The sequence below is a fragment of the Pteropus medius genome, unplaced genomic scaffold (genome assembly GCF_902729225.1).
Source record: "Pteropus medius unplaced genomic scaffold, Ma_sr-lr_union100, whole genome shotgun sequence".
NCBI lineage: Eukaryota > Metazoa > Chordata > Mammalia > Chiroptera > Pteropodidae > Pteropus > Pteropus medius.
In genome coordinates, this window is record NW_024342475.1 from 3,253,191 (window position 1) to 3,271,439 (window position 18,249).

At 42.4% G+C, this 18,249-nt stretch overlaps 1 protein-coding gene across 2 annotated transcripts in view; it reads left to right on the forward strand.

Moving 5' to 3' along the window:
- COL4A1 (collagen type IV alpha 1 chain) overlaps positions 1 to 18,249 on the forward strand; it is a 139,967-nt gene that overhangs the window by 100,344 nt on the left and 21,374 nt on the right. The window contains exons 22-36 of one of the 2 annotated variants that reach the window (XM_039866281.1): positions 616 to 711; positions 2,760 to 2,843; positions 3,329 to 3,399; positions 7,871 to 8,062; positions 8,613 to 8,781; positions 11,136 to 11,228; positions 11,320 to 11,424; positions 13,295 to 13,392; positions 15,214 to 15,364; positions 15,581 to 15,694; positions 16,347 to 16,514; positions 16,629 to 16,718; positions 17,487 to 17,639; positions 17,791 to 17,889; positions 17,990 to 18,079. In XM_039866281.1, coding sequence (XP_039722215.1) covers positions 616 to 711; positions 2,760 to 2,843; positions 3,329 to 3,399; positions 7,871 to 8,062; positions 8,613 to 8,781; positions 11,136 to 11,228; positions 11,320 to 11,424; positions 13,295 to 13,392; positions 15,214 to 15,364; positions 15,581 to 15,694; positions 16,347 to 16,514; positions 16,629 to 16,718; positions 17,487 to 17,639; positions 17,791 to 17,889; positions 17,990 to 18,079 — 1,773 coding nt within the window. Of the gene's footprint in view, positions 1 to 615; positions 712 to 2,759; positions 2,844 to 3,328; positions 3,400 to 7,357; positions 7,674 to 7,870; positions 8,063 to 8,612; positions 8,782 to 11,135; positions 11,229 to 11,319; positions 11,425 to 13,294; positions 13,393 to 15,213; positions 15,365 to 15,580; positions 15,695 to 16,346; positions 16,515 to 16,628; positions 16,719 to 17,486; positions 17,640 to 17,790; positions 17,890 to 17,989; positions 18,080 to 18,249 lie in introns of those variants that run through there. The other variant, XM_039866282.1, reaches the window with a different exon arrangement.

The following is an 18,249-nucleotide window of genomic DNA, read 5'->3' on the forward strand; positions in this document are numbered from 1 at the left end:
TTTTTTTTTTTTTTGCTAGAACCCACAAAAGATAGTGTTTGCATTACCACAATTCATTTTCATACTTCTTCACATGAATGATGCTCGGAATTGAATAGGAATAATGAATTAGAGGCATTTCCCCACAGACAGTCTGCATTTCTAAAATAATGATTACTGTGCTATAAGTTTGCTTTGGAAAAATGAAGAATAAAGTGGCTCCAGTCTCTGCTTGGACTTCACAGATGTATGACGGTGGACAAACCACTTAGCTTTTTTGTGCCTCAGTTTCTTAATCTGTAAAATAAGGATGATGGTGTGTACTTTGCAAGATAAAAATGAAATAAGGTGCAAGACAGGGCTAATGAACGAAAATATGTTTTAGATTTATGAAATAGAAATTTCAAAAGTGGTGGCTTGTGATGGTGAGTGAATGGATGAGATGCTGTGTGCTGGTCATGCTTTTCAAGTTAATATTCTGGAATTAATTGCAAGCAAACTAAAGCTGGATTTCTAATACTTACCGAATAACCTAAAAATAGTTTGGTTTTATAATAGAGATTGAATTATAGAGGGTGGAAATATCTAGCTTTAGTTAGGTGGGAATAATACTATAATTTAAAAAATCTATTTCAGATGGACTTGTGGAATGCCAGCCTGGACCAATAGGTGACCGGGGTCCTCCTGGAGTTCCAGGGCAGCCAGGACTGGCGGGTGAAATTGGAGAGAAAGGTAAGAGATTAGTTTTTCTTAAACAATGACTGTGCTTGGGCATATAACATCTTTCTACATACTCACTAGCTTTGGGTGAGTGTGTGTGTATTCTCCCTTTGTTTGGAACTCTCCAAGTCCATTTGAAGATGGGTCTCCCTACAACTCTGCTGTGATTTTTCTGCGGTTGGGATTTCGAGAAACAGCTATCACCGGAATGCAATGGGAAGAGGTGGCCCTGATGTCAGAGTTACTGCCCTTTACCCTCTCCATGGCCAGCAGGTTAAACTCTCGGACTGATGTCTTATTGCCATCTTTCAGTTCAAAGTTTGAGAGTTCCCTTCTCAAAGAATGCACGTCTTCCCTTATAGCAAATCACAAATGCGTACATGGAATGCTCACCATCCTTCCGAGCTATGTACACATAATCCGTGTGAGCAAATCTGCTTCTGGTGGATCAACTAACTCCACCTTGGGCTCAGTTTTATCTTTAATTTTTTCAAGTGTTTGTCCTAACGCCAACACAGGACACATCATAATCCCGTCACAGTCTTGGAAACAGAGTAGATAATCACTGCACCAACTATCTTATCTTAGAGTATAATAAACAAAGGATAATCCAATATTTATATATCTCTTAGTACCCAGAGAGTAGGACAAATAGGAAGCTATCCCCCATATCTACCTCATCGAGTACCATTTCTGGCATTGGATTGCAAAGAAAATTTGCTCTTCAGAAGTCTAAAACACAAATGCTTCATGGGAAACAGTTTCAACTAACATCTTAGAATTTTGACAGCCACACAAGTTATAGAACCTTAGGCAGAAGTGATCTTAGTAGTCATTGTTAGCGGAGGAAAGTGGGGAGTGCCACCAATTAGAGGGGCATTTAGTTTCCAGTGAATCTCTCTAGTTCCCAGGTGTTTGATACTTTCTGAGATGGGGTGTTCCATTTTATGACAGAGCTAATGGTCAGAAGGTTCTTTGTCCTGAGATCTTGTTTATCCCTTCCCTGAATCCGAAGAGAAGCCTCTTTCTTCCTTTGTCTTTATACTCCTGCTAGAGAACCGTCATTCTGCCCAGACTGCAGTGTTAGTGCCTCTCCCTGCCCACTTACAGGCTTTCATGCAAAGGCACCCATGGAATCCCAAGGCACCCAGCACTTAGCTGGGCTGTTAACAGACTTGTGCACTTTTGTATATACATCCTTTGGATGAGCTCCTGTTCTGCCCTTGGGAAGAACACAAAATGAAGCAGTGTACCTTTCCCTGAGTTGAGGGACATGGGGCTGCTCAGACTGGTCCTTTTTCAGTTCCTAACAATGGGGTCTGCTGGAGTAGAGTGTGCAGTAGTGGTACCTGGAGCTGGGGCGTGCCTGTCAGGGCAAGGGGTCAAGAGTGATGCAGACCAGCCTCTATGACTTCCAAGCATGGGCTTCTCCACGTGCACTCTGCTCTGTTAAACCTGATTTGTGCTTAGATACCATACATTTTAAGGTTTAGGACACAGGTGTATTTAAGACACCTTGAGGCCTTTTAGCTTCGTTTGAAAGTCTAGACATAAGATGTTAGAATTTCCAAAGAAAGGCATTTTCTCCTATTTTTCTGTGCTGTGATCTTTCTACTTTTCGATGTCAGTGTCAGGTAAGATAATTTGTTCTTGCTTTGGTGGCTTCTTATTCTCAATGATCGTCAGTCAGCCTGTAACATGGGTTTAATTCCAGGAGCAATATGTAAAGTTTGCTAACAAATGCTAAAAAATAATGGGAAGTTTTAGAGTTAGAGACAAAATTATAATGATCAAAACTTATCACACTGATAGGCAAAATTGAGGTCTGGATCACTTTTTAGTGATTCGTTGAAAATGTACCAGTGGTTACCTGTGAAGTGTGCCTGATGATAGGCACACAGTGGATTAGCGGCGGCAGCAGGGGTAGATAATTGAGAAAACACATATTTGAATACATCACTAATAAAATGGTGATGTCTTCTTTGCCCTTTTCTGGCACTATGCTGCAGAGACTTCTGTTTACATGTTATATATAAGTACCCCTGTGTTTCCTTTTTTAGGTCAAAAAGGAGATAGTTGTCTCATCTGTGATACAGAGGGACTTCGTGGACCCCCCGGGCCACAGGGACCTCCAGGAGAAATAGGTAAGACCTCAAATGTGAAAGGGACTTAATTTTCCACATTCAAAACTAAAGCATAATAATGAGAATGTTAGCCATACTTCCACGATTTGTCCATTTTGTTGGAAACTATCAAGGTGGCGTATAAATTAAGTGTCTTAAAATTTCCTAGTAAAAGGATAGCAATATCTGGTTCACTAGCTTCACAAATTTTGTTATCTCAAAAGAATTTAACTGAAAGTTTTTGCATGAAATGGCCCTGGGGTGGGTGAGGGGACTTGTAGCCATCCAGCTTCAGTGTTATTTGTATGCATTTGGAGTCACTTTTTCCCTTTCCGAGCCCATCTTGAGCATTTTCATTATTTCTTTCTTGAGATTCTTCGAATATCATTTACTTTGTATAAAGACCTTAATACCTTTGAATCTCGAAAAAAATTCAACAGCCCTTGAGTTATTAGAAAGTGTCTCATCAATGATGTGCTGTAATTCTTCCTCGTCTCTTATGATAGGTTTCCCGGGACAGCCAGGGGCCAAGGGTGACAGAGGTTCACCTGGCAGGGATGGTCTTGAAGGATTGCCTGTAAGTAAGACTTGCTGAGCTTTAATCTGTATTAGAAGTTGCCACCAAGCAAACTGAAAGGTATTTTTACATCTCCCTTATGTGGGAGTTGGTCGAGTATCTCTTTGTCCAGCAGTCTAGAATTACTCCCTGTGTCCCTCCTCACTCCTCCACCTGGTAATAAGCAAGACTGTTGGATCTAGAACTCGCATCTCAATTGCCTTTCTTCTCACCTGGTTAGAATTCAGTTACCACTTATCTATGTCCAGGTACAGCTGAATGCTGGTTTGTCACTTTTCCATAGGGTCTCTGGGAGATCTTGAAACCAATGGTGCCACCAAGAGTTACCTCATAGCTGCTACACTGTTGAGTTGAATTGCCCTTCTGCATGATCACTACTTATCATACCAGATAATTTAAAAACTTGTTATGTTAGTACATAAGTTAAAACATTGATAGTTTCTACGGAGAGATAGGGGAAAATTAACCTGTTTGAAAATTTGAAATATTTTTTGAAATTCTTTACAGATACATATTTTGAAAATTCTTATCCCCAACATCTGTTGTAAAGATGCCTTTTCAAATCTATAAATGAAATATCTTGATCATATGGACAGGAAACTTTTCAGTTAACCAAAATACCAGCTTCTTAGTTTTTCTACTTTGTTTTAAAAGAAGCCATTGAACAGAATAGTAATAATCTTAAATATTGAAGGACGTTATTTTATTGAATAGAATCTTTTCTATTTCTAAAGCTTTTAAACTTTAGTGTATTGTTTTCATATTTTCTTGGATCTTCTAAGTTCTGTAAGCATTAACCAGTTTTTACAATTCCTTTCATTCCCTTTTTTCTTTTTCTTTTTTTTTCTTTTGGCATAAATTGAATGTCAAGTCTATAGCATTATTCTTTTTTTGTTGTAGTTCTTTAACATTTGTAATTAAAAAAAGTATATTACTGGAAGCTTCTATAAAGGCGGATCAGGGCAAAAGTAAAATGGGAATGAAACAGCTGGAATTCAGCAATAGTTTTCTCCTTTTGAAGTCAGATCTTGAGATTCTGCTTTCCAGAACTTCCCTGGGGCCTGGAGAGCGAAGTTAGAAGTCACAATTGTTTAAAATATTTCTAAATAAGTTGGAAGTTCACATAGCTGGGAAGCTCTGACTGTGGTGGGGATCAAAGACAGAAGAACTTTGAAGGGGCCAGAAAAAGATGCTTTTGACCTCTGGACATGGTCTTTATCTCTTCGGCCTTTATGGAATCCTTCCTGCCTCCACTCTGCTCCGTCCAGATACCGGTCCCTCCAGCCCCAAATCTAGTGAAAATTGATAAAGAGGAAGGAGATGAGAGAGAAGGGTTCTTGAGGAGTCATGATAAAGAAGAAAATAAAGAAAATATACAACAGAACTCCTAATCCCCATGCCTTCTCCATAAGGAGCTCTTTCTGGAGATAGAAAATGTTTCTGAAATTTGTTTTATGAGTAAATAAGTGAATTGAGAAGATAGTAATTTTCCTTTTATTTGAAGCTGTATCATAGCTCCGTGATTTAACTAGCTCAAAAAATATGGTTCTCTTATTTCAAATTTGGCTGAAGGCTAAAAGAGGTACCCAGGAACCAGAGGAGCATACTGAGAAATAGATTAAAATTAAAAAGTGAGGAAGTGCTCTGATTTTTCGTTTGATCTAAATTAATGCTTCTGTGAGCATAGCCTGTCTGTGACATGTTCTTTTGAAAGCCGAGGGTTTGATTTGAAGGACAGAGCACAAGAGGCTGGCTCCTGACCGCGAGGCTGAAGCCCAGGTTGCCCAGACCAGGTTCCGTGGTCTTTGGGAGTGAATAATTGAAACGAACTCCTCCAGCTTTCCCACAATGACACCGCTTTTTAAAGCAGACTTTACAGTTTTCAGATCTTTTTCGATTTATGTAGCCAATGCTAAATTTTCAAGGCAGTATTTGATTCTTCAACGTTTATCTTAAGGGATGCGGATCAAAAGGCCTTTGAATCGCTTAGGATTAAATATTTCTGTCGCACAGTAACTCCATGAGATGTCCTCGGGTCATAAATATCCCTTAAAAAAAAATCTTTATTTCTTCCTTGATTTATAGCTGACAAGGTCATCATTATTAAAATAAAAAATTATGTTTTCTCACCTATGCTCATAGTATTGGAAAACTTTATATTTCCAGGCTGTGAATACTTGCCGTAAAATAACATAATGATGCTTCTAGGTTGAGAAAACCATATGTTGGCTATAATTTCTTACACTGGTGTTTATTTTTTATTGGTGAATTTGCCAGTTCAACATATTCTTCTCCAATATCTCCCTCATTGCAGATATTGAGGACACAAAGATAGAAAGCCTTGGCCATGCCTTCAAAACCCTGAAAGGCTAGTATAAAGACAGAAGTGCAAGCAAAATTCCCTACCAACGCAGCAGTTTTTATAACGAGGACCATATGATGCACCATGGAAATATGGGAGAAAACAGCCTGTACCCATTAGGAAAGGCTTCATGAGAAGAGCCTAATTTTAGCTGAGATTTAAGAGTGCGTAGGAACTAACTAACTCAAGAGAAGAAGCTACAAAATACCATGATAACTTTCAACTAAATAATAAATTTTCCTGACCCTCTGCTAAATCTTGGCAGGTGTCTAGTAGAGTTGACATTGCCATTCTTGGGACAAGAGCAAATACATTGCACATCTTCTCCCTTTCCCGAGTAGGTCTGAGTGACATGTCCTGTGTTATACAGGGCACTTCCAGCTCAGGGCCAGCTCCCAGCAGCTGTATCTATCCAGGAGAACTCTCTGCCATGATAGAAATGTTCTCTGTCTGTGCTGCACAATGTGGTAGTTGCTGGCTAGTGGTGGTTATTGAGTCCTTGGAGTGTGGCTAGTGTGACTAAGGAGCTGAAGTTTTAATGTTATTTAATGTAAAATATTAAATAGTACTGGGCAGTGCAGACTTGTTGCTGACTCTCCAGGCTCTGGCAGCGCACTGAATGGTGTCGGTTGTGCATCTGAGAGAGTGTAACCGTGCCGTGTTTGGCCTGGGAAGAACAGCTGCCCTTATTCCTTAGCTGGCATTGTTGCAGCTCTTAGGAAGCAGTATGGGCAGGACAGTAAGTCAGCCCCATTTAGGCTAGTTCCAAATTGACCATTTGTTTGACTTTGAGTACGCCTCTGAGCCTCGTCTTCACGTTTGTGTAGCAGGCAGCTTTTACAAGATAACACCCAACTCTTTAGCACTCATGTGGTGTGGGGATAAAGTACAGATTTGCAACCAGAAGTAAGCACTTTCTGTCTATGTTATCTTATATATATATACCAAACTTCTTTTGACTATTAGTTCTCTCATCTGCCAAGCAGTGCTTTCAGTATTTTTCCTGTCGAGTTGGGTTAAGAATCAGAGATAATATACCAACAGTTGGGACACATAGTAGGCATGTAATGGTAGCTATTTTTTAAAAGCTAAAGATTGTATGCCTTTTGGTATGTCTCTTAACTTACAACTCCTTCCTTTGAGAAGTACGCATTACACATACATACAGAAGTGTGTGTATGTGTGTGATTCATACACATCCAAGAACTGTTTGAGAGGGAGTTTATGAAAAAGAATTCAAATTAAATACATCATGCAAGAGTTTAAAATCTGACAAGTCGGCAGGGAGGCTGAAGAGATTTCTTTCTCAGGCCTAAGAGAACAAGCAATGTGAGACGATTATTTGAAAGCTTGGCTATTTTCCTTGTGATTCTCAACTCTTAGAGTGGCTGGAGGAGAAACCATCTATGGGTATGGGCCTTCCTTGCAGATTTATCTTTCCAGGAACTGAAAAGTGTTCTAGCGTTTGTCTCTTGGAAAAAATCAATTCTATTCTGCTGACTGCTTAAAATAACAATTTTCAAGCTAGCCCAAAGCTCACTTCTCAGAGTTTCCTGTTTCCCTGGTGCCCTAAATCCTTATCTCTTCTGGAATTAGGGTTGTGAGCATAAAAGGAGACCTGTTCAATTTCAATAATGACCGGACTTGGAGAAACCATGGCTCTTCCCAGCCCTCATTGAAGCTTCAACCACCATCTGCACCGAGAAGCCATTCCTTCAGTTCCTGGGAATTCACACATTCAGTGCCTTCCAATGCTTGCTAAAATGTTCTTGTGACTGTTTAATAGTTTTAAGGGACAAGAAAGTTTCCCAAGGACCATTCTATGAGCTAGGTGCCAGTGCCACACTGTTATTCCCCCTCTCCTATTCTGGACTCTGTTTGGAATACCTAATAAAGATGTTCTTCAAGTGTTTTTAAGAGAAACACAAGGAATGAAGTCAGATCAGGGCTTTGTTGCAGAGCTATTGAAGTAAACGAGGAGATCTAAACACATTATCATTTTTCAAGGAGGTGGCTTCTAGATTTCATTGTTCACTATGTAATCAGTCATGCTGGTTCATTTTTTGGGTGTATGTCTTTGGTGGCATCCATAAAGTTTTGTTCTTATAGGGTCCTAAAGGTATACCAGGGCTGATTGGCCAGCCAGGGGCCAAAGGAGAGCCTGGTGAGATTTACTTCGACATTCGACTCAAAGGTGACAAAGGAGACCCAGGTTTTCCAGGACAACCCGGTATGCCAGGCAGAGCAGGGTCTCCCGGAAGAGATGGCCATCCAGGTCTGCCCGGCCCCAAAGGCTCCCCGGTACGTTTATTTCTAGACTTTGAACATGCACTTTACAAATGCAAAGAATGAAGAAATGAAAAATTTGTATCATGTCTATGCCTTTTCACTTGGATGGTAATTGTCATAAATGTGAACTTGTTTCATGGTTCATGGGAAAACTTAAGTCTATAAACCTACATGGATGGTGTTGACTTAGATAATAATGGATCAGTGTCTTCTGATGTATTTGGGGGAACTGAGAAAACATCCATATGTCAGAAAGGAGGTGAAATTTAAAGTTAATGGCATTCAAGTCATCCTTTAAAAGAAGATTCCAGATATAAATTTCTTACTCTTTGAAGTGTCTCCTTATGTAGGATAAAAGAGAGAGGATGATTGCTCAGCTCAGAGGAAAGAATGCTAGTTTCATTTATTAACTACAGGTTGACCTTTCTAGAAGGGTTGCAGTAAATAAATAGCATAAAATAGTTAAACTCTGGTACTTATTTACTACAGATTGTGGAAAAATGTGACATGGACGGGAGCGTTGGTATGTCTGCTGATAACATTTCTTCTCTTTTCACTTCAGGGTTCAATTGGATTAAAAGGAGATCGTGGCCCCCCTGGAGGAGTTGGCTTTCCCGGCAGCCGTGGCGACATTGGCCCTCCTGGGCCTCCAGGGTTTGGCCCCATTGGTCCCGTTGGAGATAAAGGACAAGTGGGCTTTCCAGGAAACCCTGGATCCCCAGGCCAGCCAGGTGAGGCCTGAGGACCTCAAGTTCAGTACAAAGGTGTCCAAGAGTCCTGGGTTCAGCAAAGCTGGGACATGGGTTTGTTTTCATTTCCTCCAGGTGTGACTTGGGCAAGTCTTTTTTTTTTTTGGCATTTCTGTACCTCCATTTGTTTATATGTAAGATGGACCAAGTAATGTGTAGGATCTGGCTGAAAAGAATTTGAATTTAAAGATTATTTTTCTTATGATAAGTATCTACTATACACCAGCTAAAGTCAGCCCTTTATGTGGAAGTGATACCAACATAAGCTCATTTTTTTCCTCTTCCGTTGTCCGTTGTCTGTTTCCTTGATGTGCAGTCCAGTTCAGCTTCGGGATATCCCAAGCTATGAACTTGCCACCTCTCCACTGCTATGCTCTTGCCTGTTGGCTAATTCTACAGCAGTGTCAACTTCACTATTGCTTGTTAATTCCATGTTCATTTCAGTCATTTGCTAACTGTTTTTTTACATGATTCTGTGTGCCACGCAGTCTGCTAAGTGGCAATCAGAGAGTGATATGCAGGACAGACACAGCCCTGTCCTCCTGGAGCTCACTGTCCAGGGTTTGGTAGAGAACATGGAGAAAGGACTATGTGAGGGTTCCTCACAGACGTTCTCTGTTTTATTATTTATTATCAGAGACAAAAGTGCACAAGAGGAAATTCTAGGCCTTGCACACAGTTGGCTCTCAATAATTTATTAGTTGAATATTATTCAGGGTAGAAATGGAACACTCATATCATTCCCTAGAAAATCCTGGGATGAGAAGAGTAGAGGCCAGGAATGGTTTGGGTATAAAGGAAGTGTGCTTTATTAAGATGTGTTTTAAAAGTTATAAAATGAATGAAAGAACTTCGGGTGATTAAAAGTGTGTGACTAGTAAACGCTGAAAAACATAGTAACTGAGCAGCTGGATAATCAAAGTATCCAACAAGAACTCTGTAGGGGCAATTACACTATGGCCTTCTTGCTCACAGATTTGCTCATTCTGTCACCAGTCCTATATCTAGCCCAAGTTTTATCTATTCCTCTTCCCATTGGGAATTATTATTTCCTTATTAAGACATGATGTAAAGTTCTTAAGCACTTTGGCACAGGAAGTATTAACTATCTTTGATGGAAGTCTAAGTTTAGCATTCTAATGTATCCGTTGTTATTATTATTCTCATTGTGAGAGCATTGGTACTTAGCACCAAGTTATGACTCCATTGATAACTCTTGTTTTTTTAGCAAGAAATTTCTCCTTTGTGGGTCCTTTGGGGGCAGGGAAATACTGGGGTTGACTTAGAAAGCCCCCAGTCTTGGAAAGAGATCTCTGATCACTTCCGCATAGATCCTGCCTCCAAAATCAACATATTAAGCATTCTTTGTGTTTGTGGAATCTGAAAACTCGCAGAGTTGTAAAAAGTAATCAGACCATCTCCTCGTCCAGAAACTACCATCAAAAAACCCAACTTGGGCACACACAGATGCATTCTGGCAGGATGGGGAAGAAGGTTCCTGACGGAGGTGTTGTTGACAACGCTGTTGATCAGTTGTCCACATTCTGTAGAGTTTCTTAGCCACCCAGACCCAGTCAGCTTCTGGATTAGGAACTCGACCTTCTTTGATCTGCCAGAACTCTGTTTACTCTGGTGATCATAAAAGCTTTGTTCTCAGGGGTGGAACTGATAGCAAATATATGTTGGGATCAGTCGTTAGGCATTTCCCACAATCTGTAACTAAAGAATGTGTTGGTTGTTACTGGGAGGCCCTACGTATCTTGATTCTTTTAAGGTATGTGAAGTGTCAGCACACACATTCCCAGAGGTGATCCCTTTGCTCCTTAACAGCTCAATCTGACGCCCCGTAGATATCCTGGGCTCAGATTCCCAGGGGGGCTGAGCTGGCACCTCCCGGTTTGTGCTGCTCTGACATGACACACAATTCTCCAGTTGCACTGTTAAAAATAATGCAGAATCACCCATTTAGCGTGTTGTGAAGATAATTTAGGTTGGCTTAGAATTAGTATGTCTGAGAAATTGAGAGAGAGCAATAAAAGTATTTTGACTTTTTGACACAGATGAATTAAGAAATTACCCAGGGCCATCTCACCTTTTGTTATTGTAGATTTCCAACTTTTTGTGACTGCTCTTATTTTGGACTGTTAAGAAATTCTCTGTCAAACAAAGCTAGGCCACTTTTGACATAAATTTTGGGTGAGGAGGAGCACTCTGTGAAAGATTCTACAAAAGTAGAGAGATGACGTGGAGGTATGCAGGCGGAGGCTTCTGTCTAGGCACACAATCTGTGCTCAGAGGACGTGGCTCACACTGTGTCCTTGCTCTTTTCCCCCCAGGTCTCAAAGGTGAAGCAGGAAGAGTCGTGCCTTTACCTGGTCCCCCTGGAGCAGAAGGACTTCCAGGGTCCCCGGGTTTTGAAGGGCCCCAAGGTACTTTTAGAGTTCTGTTTCACCTGGAGATAAAATCGAAACATTCTTGCAGCATTTTTCTCACATTGACCATGGATCTTGCTCTCAACAGGAGACAGAGGTTTTCCTGGATCCCCTGGAAGGCCTGGTCTCCCCGGAGAGAAGGGCACTGTTGGCCAGCCTGGGATTGGATTTCCAGGGCCTCCAGGCCCCAAAGGTAAACTTGCAGGGTGAGCCCATTGGTCTGGCCATGGCCCATATGTGCCCCAGTGGTGGCATTCATCCCCTGGCTGATCAGCACTGAGGGCTGTGGTCTCTCTATTCATACTTTCTTGAATTTTATGAGAAAAAGAAACAACGGATGTGAACGCACTATTCGAGTTAGCGACCATGCAGTTAAGGAGAGGCTTGTCAGCAAGCCGCATAGTGAGGTAGATGGTGACTTCAGTTACCAAGGCCATGGGTGAAATGGCGCCTTCCAGCAGAGTAATTTGGTTAGGAAGGAGTTGGAACGTTAGGGACTGGATGCTGCCTTTGTATAAACTCACCGTCGAGAAAGTCCTGCTCATTAGTGAAGGAAACGTACAGCTACCTAGGACCTACACCAGACTAGGTTTGTAAGTCAGAAGGAAGGTGAAGAGGAAGGTGTGGGGGAATATGAGGAGGGGGCTTCACGAGTAGGGGGACGGCCCCTACACTGTGGGGCCAGCATCCCCACAGAGCGATGACATTTTAGAAATAGTACTTCTTTCTGAAAACTGTAAGGGAATAAAGGGGACAATTTCAACCTTTTTGTTGCTTTCTTCTTCTACCAATTCTTCATGTAGATCTTTATGTAGAGACTTGCCATTTGGACCGTGGTCCAAGACTGAGAAGGCGCTGTGAGCCCTGAGTGGGTGTGTCTTTCCCATTTGGGCTGGCATCCTGATCCCAGTTTTACTGGCCATTTGGCCAAAACTTACTTTAAAGACTTCTCCGGTCTCTCAGCTTCTTATGTAGAGGCACCACATCGCACCCACTCATGGTTGCAGGCCTTCATGCTTGGAGGACAGCAGACAGCAGCCACTCAATACCCACCCATGCATGTGGCCACTTCTGTCAGGCTTAAAGGGCAGAAGGCCCTTGGTGACCCTCCAAGTTCACGAGGGACAATGCTTAGGCCTTCTACATGTTCGTGAACCCCACTGTATTTCGTATAAGAGCCATACCATTGCCATCCAGACAGGTAGAATTTAGCTGATAAAGGTCTCTTCACTTAGATGCCCTTGGCCCACACTGCATGGAGCTGCTTGGAGGTGCAGAGGTTGGTGGGCAGTTAGGTCCACTCTCTATCAGGGTCCCTCAGCACAACAGCCCCATGGCATGTGCGATTCAGGTTTTTGCTTCTGCAAACTTACAAATTATCACATGTCATGGACTCTGCATCCCACAGGAAGAGTGTATATTAATGTCTCTTAAACTTTGCTGCACACGAAAGCAAAGTGGGCAGCTATGAGAAAGCCTCTATGTTGGGACCTAGTCTCTAAATGTCCCCATGTACCTCCAATATGGGACAGCCTAATTTGAGAACCAGTGGCCTAAAAGAGTGCTTCTCAAACTTTAACATATCCACGAATCATAGGGGTCTTATTAGAATGTGAATTGGCTTCAGTAGATCCGGGCAGGATTTCTAACAAGGCAACAGCTGGGTGCCTGACCCATGCCACATGCAGAATAGTAAGAGTCTAAAGTATCCTCCTTAATCTGCAAATGCCAAGGTACGTATTCGTTTTGGGGGAGTAGGACAGGAAATAAGATTTGGAAGTGAGTAGAAGAAGAGGAAGGGAGGGGGATTTAGATGAGAGAAAGAAGAGGGCGTTGTAGGTACTGAGAGTGTTCCACGGTACCCAAGCTGCCCCAGGTGGAACTGCTGGCACCCCCATAACCAGGATGGCCTCCTCTTCCTCAAAGATGCACCTCGATAGGGCTTTCTTGCTATTTGCCATCTCAGATGAGTTTAGGCACATTTGGGCAAGTATAAAAGAAGGAGAAAGTGGAGAACAGCACTATTACATTAATGATTTTTTATTTTTGTCTCTTCAAAACAGGTGTTGATGGCTTACCTGGAGATGTGGGACTTCCAGGGAGTCCAGGTCGCCCAGGACTTAATGGCTTACCTGGCAACCCAGGTGTGCCTGGCCAAAAGGTGGGTACTGAGTGTTCTCTGGATTGTTGTTTCCCCCATATTTGTGATAAAATCACATAAAATCTGGGTTATTCATCTCCCAGGATATGTAGTATCAACATGTTTTGTTTTTTAATGAAATAAGGTGGAATAGGACGTATCAAAGTACATAGAACATGGTAGTAAATGTTTTGGGGAGAATCATTTGTTTCAGCTTTATGAGTATGTTCTTGCCTGCATATACTGGATCTCAGTGTACCATGTCTGTCTTATTGCGAGTGGCAGAATAAAGCTTTTTGAAAGCCACTGCTACAAGACCTATTAGCCCCCCGGGAGTGTCCAGCACAGGCCTTCCCAGCCTCCACATTATTGACTTGCTGGTCTGGTGATTTTTTATGGTGGGTGCCGCCCTGAACGTTGTGGGGTTTTTTGCAGCCTCCTCCGTGGCCTCTACCCAAAGACACCAAAAGAGCATCCCGAACTCAGCCCCTTCAATTATGACAACCAAAAATATCTCCGGACATTACCAAATGTCACCTGGGGAGCAAAACGGCCCTGGTTGGAGACTCCTAGGCTAGTGCGACTTCAGGACTCTCCTTGCCTTCAAATGTCTCTCTGCCCACTTGCTGACACTTGAAATTCTTCTCAGCAAGCGTTAAGTGACTGTTGGTTAGATCCTTTTCTGTTCTGATTATAAGGAAGGAAGTGAAATGGCCAGAAGGCATCGGTCCTAAATGGGAGAAAGGCCCAAGAGCCATCCCCTGCCAACCATAGAACTAGGTCGGCCTGTTCCTTTTCTGCTGGGGAGAGCAGGTAGAGCTGTGGGGATCAGGCAGGCATGTCCGAGGCATCTGTGCCTCAGTGACTTTGGGGAAGCTCCATCCTGAGAAACACTTAACCTCATGTGTCCCTGCTCCACGTGGCTGAGATGGAAGAAGAGCCTTTGGAAACCTGTCTTTATGTAACACTCACTGGCTCCCCCTTCTAACATGCACTTGATTTGAAAAGTTAGCATGCGAGGCTCATGTAAACGCTGAATGGAATTGAAATTAAGGATTTGGTTTATGATTTAAAATGTTGTGCTTTTGCAAAAATGCCTTGGATTGAGTTCTTTCTATTTTGTGAATTTTCTGCTGAGATGTGTAGAGAAGTACCCACTCCTGTCCAAATAGTCCTCATCTGGAAGTTGTCACCTACAGTGAACACCAGAGGGGCACTGTGATGCAATGTCTACCTATCGCTTCAACTGGCCCATGTCACTACCTACATCGGGGCTGTTTTAAAAGCACTCTTGGGCCCTCAAAATGCTTTCTTTATTTTTAATCATCTGTGTTAAAGACCTTTTATTAATGAAATAGTTTTAAATGTTTAATTTGATGTGAAAGCCTTCCTTTAAAGAAAAAACTGCTTAAATGGTGTCCTGTTCCAGTCCTGGAACTTTTTTTAACCTCTTAAGAAGATGTCACTTAGCTGGTCACAAACCATTTCAGTGTTTTGTCTATTATTCAGAGTTGGCTCTTCACAGACACAAGGTGGGAGAGTTAAGGGGCCAGGAGACCCGGGTGGAAATCCTGCTTCTTTGACTTTGGACAAGTCATTTAGCTGTGGGGAACCTTGATTCTACTTTGTAAAATGAAAATAATAAAAATTACCTACTTTTTCAGCTTGTAGCGAGATTGAAAGGAAATAGAAGGTGTGAGGAAGCTTTGCAAACTGCAGAGGGTTGGACAGATGTTATTTTTATTAAATGAATCACAGTATCCGTTAACGGTCTGCTCTTGGATTGATACAACCACGAGTTTAACAGGTCAACTTGCTTCTCTGTGCTTTGGGGATTTTCAGGGAGAGCCTGGAGTTGGTCTGCCAGGACTCAAGGGATTGCCAGGTCTTCCCGGCATTCCCGGCACACCTGGGGAGAAGGGAAACATCGGGGGACCAGGCATTCCTGGAGAGCATGGAGCTATCGGCGCCCCCGGCCTTCAGGGAATCAGAGGTAACTTCTTACAGATAAATGTCACCTGTGACAAAGACTGGGTCTGCTTATTTTGTGTCCCCAGAGCATCTGTTAGTTTTTTCAGTATTTGGTGAATGAGTGATGAAAATTCTAGAAACCTAGAGCTTATGGTTTTCTGTTAATGAGGCTTATCGAGTAAGTGGGCATCGCACACCATGAAACGTGCAGTTTATTCACACTTTCCTCCCTATCCAGGTGACCCAGGACCTCCTGGATTCCCAGGTCCCAAAGGAGCTCCAGGAGTTCCTGGTATAGGCCCCCCTGGAGTGATGGGCCCCCCTGGAAGACAGGGACCACCGGGGTCATCAGGTGATGTGACATTCTTCTAAAATTATTTCTTCCTTAAATCATACTCATAATGGGATAGGAACTGATGCTGGAGTCTCCATGCCGGGGAGATCAGCGTTTTATTTTGTGAAAATAAGTTTGGTTGCTTCCTACCACTGAGTTTGGTTTGCATGCCAAAGAGACCTCCCCTTTACTGCATAGTCAATAAGTTTTTTCAAATTCAAAATTATTGATATCTCTATCTTATCTTTCCATAGGAAGGTTAATAAGTTTCTAATAACTGTAACCGAGTCCATGTCTAGAAGCTTCCTTTGCCTTTAATAATAATTCTAGAACTAAGACAATGATGGTGAAATAGGGCAAGACAATCAGTGAAAAGTGAAGAGGAGCTAGTCTTAGGTCTAAATACTGCGGAGAAGCCGGTGGCACTTCTAGTGGTTGTTACTGACTACTGATGGCAGAAAAGAGAGGCTTTGTCTTGGGACACTGTTTACCCACTGACTGCCTTGATGGCCCCAAACACCACTATCTGAGAAGGTGGAAGCCATTCCAACTCCCAGTATGGGCACGTTCACATAGTTCCCACAGAAAGTAGCAGTTAAACCCGGTAAAGTGCATTGTGGAGCGCTCTGTAAATTCTGCTAATGGTTATTTGCTCTTCATCCTCCTTCAGGCCCTCCTGGAGTGAAAGGGGAGAAGGGTTTCCCCGGATTCCCAGGCCTGGACATGCCAGGCCCCAAAGGAGATAAAGGGACTCAAGGGCTCCCTGGCCTCACGGGACAGTCGGGGCTTCCTGGTCTTCCTGGACAGCAGGGGACACCCGGACTTCCTGGGTTTCCAGGTAAATGATTTGTGAGCTCCCTCCCCATCAGTGTTGAAGAGACACATTACCTCATCTTGTTTATCACCCTTAGCATCTGCCACCAGTGTTTATAGTCCTTCCATCTGGCCACAGGTCCCAAGGGAGAGATGGGCGTCATGGGGACCCCAGGGCAGCCTGGCTCTCCAGGACCAGCGGGCGTGCCAGGATCGCCTGGTGAAAAAGGTAGGACACTGGTAACTCCAGAAAAGCCTGTCTATGTCTTGATGTCTCTTGGGAAATTCTCGAATGGTTGTAGATCACATTTCATTTCAAGAGGCAGAGGAAAGAAGTTAGGAAGATAAAGCAAGGACCTGGAAGACCTTTTCTTCTGGTAGGAATTCATGGTTTCAGGTTTTCCTTACTGGCACAGTTGAGATTTTTTTCCCTTTTTTTGAGAAAAGGTAGAATCTTCAGTCAAGCAAGGTTACAGAAACTGAATCCTTAGACCCAAACTAGCAAACTGGGCAAATTTATAAGCCTTAAGTTTTATTTCTTATTTTGTTATTTGAAATTTGTTCAAAGTAATTTTTTTTTAAAAAAAGAAATTAACTTCGAATGTGAGACACAAAAGTGGTCATTTGTTTAGTAGAATAGGAAAATTCCCATTCTGTTATTTTGTTCAGAATAGAGAGGCACTATGAACAGGAGTGATAAAGGTATTTAAGGAGGAGAGAAAATGTAAATTATTTAAACTAATAAGTGAAGTCACATATATTAGAATTGTTAGCAAATAATGAATTCTAGAAAATGGCTTTATTGTTTATTTACTTGAGATCAGAATCTTCTAGGTAACTCAGACACTCACCATTTAATGCCATTTTTGGATAGGTTGTTAGTTCTTTTTACACTTTTTAGCAGTTGTTTCTACTATCCAGAAAGAATGCCACACTTTTTCCCTGCCTCTGAGATACTTAGTCACGTCTCACTGGGTGACTTCTCTTGCCTCTACAGGAGACCATGGCTTTCCAGGCTCCTCGGGACCCAGGGGAGACCCTGGCTTCAAGGGTGATAAAGGAGATGTTGGTCTCCCTGGCAAGCCTGGGTCCATGGATCAAGTGGACATGGAGACTATGAAGGGCCAGAAGGGAGACCAAGGAGAAAAAGGTAACCTGGAAGAACGGTGATAGAACAATATGCCTAAGCAGTCATATAGTTCTTCACACATACTATCAAACCAACCTGTGTTTATGTAACACTTTCCTTTATTTTAAGCAGATATAGATCATCATTATTTTTTTTTTTCTGTGTTATGTAGGACAAATTGGACCAACTGGTGATAAAGGATCCCGAGGAGATCCTGGGACACCAGGAATGCCTGGAAAGGATGGCCAAGCAGGGCACCCGGGGCAGCCAGGTATGAAGTGGAGTTCAAGTTCACCAGCACAGTAAGAGCTCGTGCTGAGGAAATGTTAATACTTTTCATAGGTATTAACCTGTTTGGTTTTTCCCTTTAGGACCTAAAGGCGATCCAGGCATAAGCGGAACCCCAGGTGCTCCAGGACTTCCTGGACCAAAAGGATCGGTTGGTGGGATGGGTCTGCCAGGTATGCTGGTTTTAGAAAGGGCATATTCTTTCCAGCACATGCATGTGCCTGCAGAATGACATAATCCAGGGCGATATGTCTTTTACATGAACTCACATACTTCAATTCCATATGGTCTCTTGCCTAGAAACGGACAACATTTGGCTGACACCATGACCATTGCTTAAAAA